We start from the raw sequence: 9,399 nt of genomic DNA, 5'->3' as shown, positions 1-9,399 counted from the left end.
ATCCTCCCATTTTCATTTTATTATGAAAATTATATATGTGTCTTTTATATCTTTTGTATGTATTGTCTTGCTCTTATCTGGACCATTGAGTCTGTAATAAAGTTTATTATTATTATTATTATTATTATTATTATTATTATTATATATAGTATATTGAAATATTTAAAACAAAGCAGTCACACCAATCATCACACCAATAAAAAGATGAAAAGCATCAACAATAAAATCAAACATAAAGTGACTTCTTTAGTAAAACCAGTAACATTGCAGTATAGAAATACTCTCTTTTTAAGTAAAAAAGTATTGATAATTCATTGGAATAGACAAATATTTAAAAAAAAAAAAAAAAAAAAAACAACAACCAACTATATGGAGACAGGTCATGGAGAACCTTTATGAAGCCTATGATTATTAACTTATATTTGTTTTTCATTTAAACAAAGCGGGACTTGTATAAAAGTTTATTACACACAAAAACAGCATCTATAATACAATCAAACAAAAAATAACAATAATTGTGTTCATGGTCTTTTTTTTAAGCTATGTTTTTTTAACACAAATAAAAGTTGTAATATCACACTGCAGAAATACTCTGTTTCAAGTCAAGTTACTGATAATAATTTGTTATAAAAGACAAATTATAGATTTTTATATTGTCAGCGCCCTCTAGTTAGGGTAGGGCAGAGCTCAGGGGAGCATGAGGTCAGAGATGTTGATCTCAGAATCAAAAAGGGGTCAGTATCAAAAAGTTTATATTATTATTTATTAAGTTTACTTCACTGTTTATCAGTTCATCAAGAGTACAAGATTTTCTTCAACAAATATATACATAATTTAAACTATTTAATATTATTATTCAATTATTGTAATTATAATTATTTAATATTAAAACTACATGGAGACTGCGTGGATAGCATGAGAACCTTTTCCTTTTCTTTTTTTTAAGAACCAAGCATTTATTTTATTTTTTAATTAATTGATTAATTTATTAATGATATAAAAGGGAAAGACAACTTTACCGATAGGGCATATTTCATTACAAAAAAACTCTTTTAGATGTGAGAAAGCCTTTTGAAGTTTTAAGTTATTTTTTGCCACACACACTATTACAGAGAAGCAGACCCAATAAAATTCATATATCTCAGTCTCCCTCTGACAATACTCATTAAATGTATTGTATTATATGTATTAAAAAGAGAAAAATAAAAAATTCAACACATAAAATAGAGCAAATTACAATATAGGGATAAAATATTATATGTATAAAATTCAAAATACAATAATATACAATTGTGGTAAAAAGATGAACATAGTATGCATAAACATTTGTTTTTGAGGAGGAAAAAATTAAAATACAGCCCTGGTCCTTGATAACGCCTGGGCCCTCATTTGGTGTGCAGAACTAGTTCCCCGTGGAAGGTATAAAGATGACATTTATCTTAGAGGGATGGATGCCTTTACATCTTTTCATTATTGGGTTAAAATGCATCAAAAACAACTGCCCAGCGAGGTAAGTAAACTTCAGTCCATTTCAATTGCCTCTGGGTTGCCTTCACAGAGTCTCTGGTCCTGGATTCTGGTTCCTGCTGGCCTGGAAAGACATGCAGCAAGCATGGGGTGTTACTGCTAAAATAACTGGTCTCTTCTAACTAACTGCGTACTCACTCCACTGAATAATACCTTCAAGTTGAAGCAGAGGGCCGTGATGAGCAGCGTCATACCCAGCAGGATGACAACGAGTCTGATCATCAGCTCGGTTATAGGAGCTGAAACAGACGAAATCATCACAACTCATCATTTTTATAAATCCTCTGACAGGAATTGTAACCACATGGTTGACATTTTTGCAAACCAAATTGTTTTACTAAAAATTATGCATTTAAGTATTTGATTATTCTGCAGTTCTAGTCAATTTTATTTTTATTGTATTAAATTGACTCTTTGTTTTTTTACCATACATTTTTACTAGATATTGTTACTATATTCATTATTTTTTGTATTTATTTCAATTTGTTTATTTTTAATATTTATTTTGTTTGTTTGTTTTATTAAGTAACTTTTATTTTTCTTTTATTTTATAACACAATTTGTTTTTTTACCATACATTTTACAAAGATTTTTTTATAGATTTATTTTTATTTCCATCTATTTATTTTTGTATATTCATCTTAATATGTTTATTAGTTACTTTTATTTTAATATTTCTCAATTGATGTTTGCACTTTTTACAATGTATTATACTAGGAAAATGTTGATGTTTTTTCTTAATAAATGTATGCATTTTATTAACAATTTCTACAGTCTGTAATTTTGTATAATGTGACTGTAAAAGGATTAAACGTAAAACTGCCTTAAGTCACTTTAAACCACTGTTACAGTCAATATAACTCATGTTTGTATTGAAATGCTAAAACACTAAAATAATGGAAACTTAAAAAACAAAATCCTAAAGTTGAAAAAAAAAAAGGCCTCAGTTTTTCACTATAGTCATGCATGTAGGGCGGCATGGGTGACATTTTTAAATGAGACATGTAAAATAAAGTCATTTCAACGATCTGTGATTTTGTTGTCAAAAATGATTTTTAAAAAAGTCATTGTAAATTATGTTATCACAAATTCTGAAAAAAAGTAATTGTTAAGTATGTTATTAAATAATCATAAAAAAACATAGTATGGTAAGTCATCAAAAATCATGAAAAATCAAGTCAAAGTCAAAAATGATGAAAAAGTGTCACTATACTATGAGATGAAAAATGTCATAGTATAGCACGCTGTCTATCAAGCCATAAAAAAGTCATAGTTTTGTATGTTGTCACAAATGATTAAAAAAAGGCACTGAATGATATGTCATTAAAGAAGTATGAAAAAAGACTTTGCTACTGCAAGTGTAAAATAGGAATTCAGTTGCAACATCACTTATGCTGATAGCAGTAGGACAGGGGTATCCTTAGAAAAAATTCAAATAAGAAAATAAGAAAGTGAACTTTTGATGTGAGGTGATTCTGTCATGCATGACTTTACATGTTTCATCTGAATGGGATAAACTTACTCCTGTAAAGTCAGGATGTTAAGAGAGTCAGTGTCAGATTTCTGAGTTTGATTCTTGGTGAAGTTACCTCCAATAGTGAGATGGAGCGGCTGGCTCTCAGAGGAGAAGTTTAGGCCGAAAAAGTAGATGCGATAAACGCAGCGGTACTCCCCTCGGTGGGTGTGGTCTGCGGCAGAGAACAGGAAGTGGGTGTAGTGATTGACAGCTGGCAGGGTGTAGTTCTGCGCTGTGTTGGAGGTGGTGAAGGTGAGGGTGAAGGAGCCTCCTGGAAAGTGTGGTTTGATAGAGCACGTGATGGTGAAGTTGGAGCCTTCGAGCACCTGGAACCCCTGCTGCTTGGCTCTGGAGACCCCATCAGTGGAGAAAGAGGAGATGTTTGGTTGTGTCAGCAGGTCTGTTAATGAAAAGGGAAAAGAGGTTTAGGCAACAAAACTGTTTGAGTCCGTGTTCATCATTCCTACGAACAGAGTTCTGCACATGAATGCAGAATCTGGAGGTAACGGGAAAAGATTTCAAAACTGCCTAGCTGCAGATGCATGGACCTCCATTAGCGCATGCGTAGGAAGATCTCCGCTGACCATATTGTATAGAAAGATGGATGACATGGCAGATCCCCCAAAGTTTAGCTTTTTAATGTGGATCGCCCCCTGGTGTCTGTCTGCAGTATAGGTCATAAAGCCTGCTCCTCCGTGTTAGTGAATGGGACAGAGACCAAACTATAAACTAAAAGTACACGCCAGATACATTTTTCCCAAAGATGGTTTCTGTCACTGAAGGTAGTTCTCATCACCCTAATGTTTGTTGTTCGCGATAACATTCCAACAACAATGGCGATGGACGTACAAAAATATTAGTAGGTTTATTTCTATTGCAGCCACTGAATAAAGCCCATCTAATATTGCCGTTATTTCTTTGTCTCTTGTAAGAGTTAAGGAGATCTCGGTTTCTTCCTCCGTCCATACATACCGAGTCATGTTTACTTTTTCTTCTTCTTTGGGTTTAATGGCAGATGGCATCCATGAAGTGGCAATACTGCTACCCAATGTTACACATCATATGAGCTATAAAAGTGTTTCCATTGCAGTTTTGCGAAATATGGCATTTTTCAAATCACCTGAAATACCACCTCGTGGGAGTGTAAAAACTTTTTTGCTATAATTTGCGCAATTTGAGGGTTAATGGAAACCTGCCTACTGGTACAGAGAGAGAAACACGAAGTGGAGCTCACATCATCAGTGTTCTGGTAATCTCATTACCAGAACACTGTATTGAAGAATGAAAATAAAATCAACTTTGAACTGTTTATCCTGTTCTAGCTCACCTAGGTCCTGCTTATCGTGGCAACAGACAAAGCACAGGAATTAATAGCGCATGTACCATACAGGTGTTACCTGAGCAGATGATTTCCCTGGAGTCAGAGCTGAATGCATCACCTGTCAAACATTTCTTCAGCTCAGATTTAGACTGGACACAGGACATGTTGATCAACCACACAGGTCTGCCTAAATACTGATGACCTATTTCAAATGTTGAAATGGCAGAACCACAATCGAGCTTTCGACACACTGCAGCTGTAGTGTCCTGGTCCCATTCAAAACCACTTGCATACACTGGTCTCCATTCTCTCTGGTTTTTCATCTCCAGTATACCAGCGCAACGGCTGGCCATATATCTACTGAAATCTTCTGATATCTCCGCCAACCTGATATCTCCTGGAGGATCTGAGCAGACACATGAGAGTAATTACAAAAGGAAGTAAATCAGAGCAGTAAATCAAAGCAGCAGCTCCTCTTCTACCTGAGCAGGTGAGGCCAACAGCTTTGCCAGATGAGCAGGTGTTTCTATCTGAGCTTCTACAGTCCAGGAAAGCAGACTCATGGCCTTCACAGTGGAACTCTTTGGACCACACTGGAGCCTCCCCCTCTTCATAGACAGCTCCCTGGAGGACTGAAGGAGCTCCACAGCCAAGTTCCCTGCAGACCACCTCTGCATCCTGCTGGTCAAAGTCATCTTCACACACTGGGGACCACCTCTGGTTGGACTTCACCTCCAGTCTGCCTGAACACAGACTGGCTCCATTAACCAGCCTGACAGATTCTGGAAAGAGGCAGAAAAAGAGCAACTTTAAAAGACATGCAGCTCAGGTTGATTGGTGACTCTAAATTGCCCTTAGGTGTGACTGTGTATGGTTGTCTGTCTATATGTGTCAGCCCTGCGATGGTCTGGCGAACTGTCCAGGGTGTACCCCGCCTTCCGCCCGATGACAGCTGGGATTGGCTCCAGCCCCCCCGCGACCCTTACGAGGACAAGCGGTTACAGGAAATGACTGACTGACTGACTGCTGCCAATATGGAACACTTTAATATCTAGAGTTTAAATGGACAGCGAGGCAGCAACCAGTTCTGTAGTTTGTCTTATTCCACTAGCTTTTTTGTACTATTTTACTTAGTTTTACTCTTTTTAATTGTCTTTTTTTTATCATGCTTTGTGTTACTTTAAATTATTTTCTTGATATTTTGTGTCTTGTTGTGGGTTGTAAAACCAAATCATTGATATGGTGGTCCTAAGGGTCAAAACACTACAACATTTCAGCAAACACTTCAATATTTAAAAAAAAACCTCAACCAATTTTAACAACATTTCACGAAACAAAACAACATATCACAAAATAAAACAGCATTTCAGAAAACAAAACATTTGGTGAGCTATTTGGAAAATAGAAAACAATGTGTGCAAATTAATGACACTGTGTCAGGATTTAGGGAGGTCACTTGTGGGGTGCCGCAGAGTTCGGTGATTGGTCCAAAATTATTTATACTTTATATTCATGATATCTGTAATGTTACAGACTTATTAAAATGTGTAATTTCTGCAGATGATACCAATTTATTTTTGCTCTGGGAAACACTTAAAGGAACTTAACTTTTTTTTTTTGGTTTTTGGAAAGAGAAAAGAAATAGATGGAATATCAAAATCAATAGCAATCATAAATAAATCATAAATCCTTGTATATTATTTACTGTTCACTCATACTTCCATATATATTGTACTGTGTAGAATTGTGGGGATCAACTTCCAAAGCAGCCATTATTTCAGTGATTTTGTTACATCCATAAGCCTGGTTATTATGATTAAGCCTGGTTATTGACCGCTCAAAGCACTTTTACACCACACTGTCACATTCACACACACATTCACACACTGATGGTAGAGGTTACTGTACAAGGTGCCACCTGCTACTAAGTAAGCATTAACATGCAGTCACAGTCTGATGATGCAGCATCTGGGGCTATTTGGGATTCAGTATCTTGCCCAAGTATACTTGGACGTGTTGAGGAGCTGGGGATTGAACTGCTGACTTTCTGATTAGAAGACGACCCGCTCTACCTCTAAGCCACAAGGCAGGCGTATATAAGCGTTTTGCTTCTGCCTGTACCTTTTCAGCCATTATCACCATACTTTAGTACTTTAGTTTAGTAATTAGTTTATGTTATCAAGAATGTATATACTTATTGTACATTAGAGTGTATATTGTGAGTATTTTTGTCTTTGCTGTGTTGTGTGTGACGACTGAATAAAAATACTACTACTATTAGTACTACTAAGACTTGAAGTACAAAACTTAGGCACTATTGTGCACTACTGGGAATAAAGTTTTATTATATCTTACACTCCCAACCTGTGAGAAGACGCAAGGCATCCAGTCCACCAGAAATAAAACAAAAAAAGCACTTCTGTTTGTTGCAGACTGGCAGACAATTTACCCATGCGACAAGGAATCATTGTCCAATAGTACCTACGTTTTTGATTTTGATTGAGTCTCACCAAATGTTGTGTTTTCTGAAATGTTATTTTATGAAATGTTTTAGTGTTTTCTGAAATATTGTAGTGTTTTGGAAATACTGATTCATTTTCTGAAATGTATTGTTTTGAGAAATGTAGTATATTATGAAATGTTTTGTTTTTGGGAAATGTCGTGATTTTTTTTTCTCTTTTTTTAATGTTTATGTTTTTTCAAATCTTGTATTGTTTTCTGAAAAGCTGTTGTGTTTTGACTCTCAGGACCACTGTACATACATACAGAGATACTGAGGAGTTAGTAGATCTGAGGTTAACAGCAGAGGCGCCGTTTAATGCTCTGTGGGTTCATCACTACCAGTTTTTTTTTTTTTTTTATCTTTCCTTGGTTTTTAAAGTGACAAACTGGTAATCAACACCAGAAATTGAATTTCAGTTTGGATTGAAATGATTATCAGTGCAATCATTAATCATTATCATTAATGGTGTTACCTGAGCAGGTTATCTCAAGGCGGGTAAAAGAATATGTAAAGTCTGTTGAACATTTCTTCAGTGAAGATGCGTTACAATAAGGAATGATTTTCCAAGATTCTGATGCGGACTCCGGTCTTTTGATGATTGTAACAAAAGAGCCACAGTCAAGCTCTTCGCACACTGCGCTTGCTAATCTCATGTTCCAGTTTGTCACATCCACTGGTTTCCATTCAAATTGTTGTTTCATCTCTAGCACGCCACCACAGCTGCTGGCTCCTCCAACCAGCCGGACACCGCCAGGTTCTGAGCAGAAACAAGACAGAAACTTCGAACAGGTTTGGATTTACATCATCAGACAGGTGGTGAACAAAGGATCCAAAAACTAAGAAAATTCCTAATGAATTGAAGTCACAGGTAATTTATTAACAGCAAAAATGCATCAAGACATCAGTTTACAAACTCTCACACAACTCATGTATGTATGCTCAGTATAAGCAAACAGCCATTTCTAATGGGAAACTGAACTGAAAGTGACACTTATCTATGTGCTCTTCAAAACCAGACTCTATTTACAAAAAGAATCATTGTTGTATGCAGGAGCCGAAAAGGCTCTGTATGCAGGAGCTGCTGGTCTATGACACATTCTTTTGTTTCCCAAGGAAATAAATGCAAATATTAGGTGTTTTGCTGTTGCATTAAGTCCATCTAACAAGCAGAAACTGTACATTTTCCTTGAAAGTCTTTTTTGAAAAAAACACAATGCACAAGTGTAAATTGACACAATGTAGGATGCCAACAACATACGCAAGAGGATACCCAGTGTGTCATATGTAGACGTGAATAGTGCTGAGCAAGCTGTAATATCTGAAGAGTTGAGATGAGAATGTGTTGATTATACTGCATGAATTGTGTGAGAGCTTGTAAAGAGGTGTTTTAATAGACTGTTGCTGCTGTTAAACAAAGCCCCCTATGACTTTAATCCCCAAACAACTTGTCTCAGTTTTTGAAATCTCCATTCACCACAAAAGGTGTGTGAATAAAACAAAGTTTTCACAAACTTGCAACTGATAAACATACTATCATTTATAGAGTGAAGTATTCCTTTAAACTGAACTGGTGATAATGTTTTCTTTTACCTGAGCAGGTGAGTCCAACAGCTTTGCCAGATGAGCAGGTGTTTCTGTCTGAGTCCATGCTTCTACAGTCCAGGAGAGCAGACTCATGGCCTTCACACTGGAACTCTTTGGACCACACCGGAGCCTCCCCGTCTCCATAGAGCACTCCCTGGAAGACTGAAGGAGTTTCACAGCCAACTTCCCTGCAGACCACCTCTGCATCCTGCTGGTCAAAGTCATCTTCACAAACCGAGGACCACGACTGGTTAGACTGGCTAGACTTTACCTCCAGTCTACCTGAACACAGACCGGGTCCGTCGACCAGCCTGACAGATTCTGGAGAGACAAAGTCACCACCTTCAGATCAAATAGCACTGAACCACATAAAATTATATTGTTCAATTGCTTTCTGACTTTTATCAGACTTTTTCACAATTTATCTCTTCTCTTCAAAGTGCACTGCTAAATATAGAAGGAATCATCTAAAATCAGTCTTCTTGTCAAGTCTTTAATAACTACTTTTTGGATTATGCTCACATGTGGTAGCAGCCAGGGGTGTAGCACCAAATCCTGGGCCCTATGCACAAGCAGCCTCTGTGGGCCCCGCCTCCTTTCCATCTGGATCCATGTCTCTCTGATGCACCATTTATCATTTCCTGTCTTTCCCTTACCTTTCTTTCTTTTTTGTTTTTGTTTTGTTTTTTGGAGGCCAAATTCTTCTTTCTTGGGGAAAGACATGAGAGCGCCTCCAAGGGGTGAGAGTAGCCTCATAGAGATTCCTTTCTTTTCCCATATAAAGTTCAGGCTTTTAACACGTTCTTATTACATTACATTACATTACCAAATTACATATCACCACTTTGTAGTGGACTTCCGCTTCTACATGTAATATTTTAGGTATCCCTCTGCATCTGCTGTTGACGCTCCGGGATGCCACTACTGTGATGTCAATGGAAACACATG

General features: G+C 36.7%; 1 protein-coding gene across 1 annotated transcript in view; it reads right to left on the bottom strand.

Annotated features, from left to right (window-relative positions):
• Positions 1-447: 447 nt before the first annotated feature.
• Positions 448-9,399, bottom strand: part of LOC121964896 (scavenger receptor cysteine-rich type 1 protein M130-like) — an 18,694-nt gene continuing 9,742 nt past the window's right edge. The window contains exons 4-10 of the mRNA XM_088079349.1: positions 8,458-8,772; positions 7,340-7,624; positions 4,847-5,146; positions 4,441-4,770; positions 3,117-3,443; positions 1,681-1,766; positions 448-1,591 (exon numbers count right to left, since the gene is read on the bottom strand). Of these exons, the coding sequence (XP_087935475.1) occupies positions 1,553-1,591; positions 1,681-1,766; positions 3,117-3,443; positions 4,441-4,770; positions 4,847-5,146; positions 7,340-7,624; positions 8,458-8,772 (1,682 nt within the window). The 3' untranslated portion in view covers positions 448-1,552. The remainder of the gene's footprint in view (positions 1,592-1,680; positions 1,767-3,116; positions 3,444-4,440; positions 4,771-4,846; positions 5,147-7,339; positions 7,625-8,457; positions 8,773-9,399) is intronic.

Source organism: Plectropomus leopardus, chromosome 6 (genome assembly GCF_026936395.1).
Source record: "Plectropomus leopardus strain MGB_pleo_1.0 chromosome 6, ASM2693639v1, whole genome shotgun sequence".
Lineage (NCBI taxonomy): Eukaryota > Metazoa > Chordata > Actinopteri > Perciformes > Serranidae > Plectropomus > Plectropomus leopardus.
The sequence above is the reverse complement of the archived record's forward strand: the minus strand, read 5'-3'. Positions and strand labels throughout refer to the sequence as shown.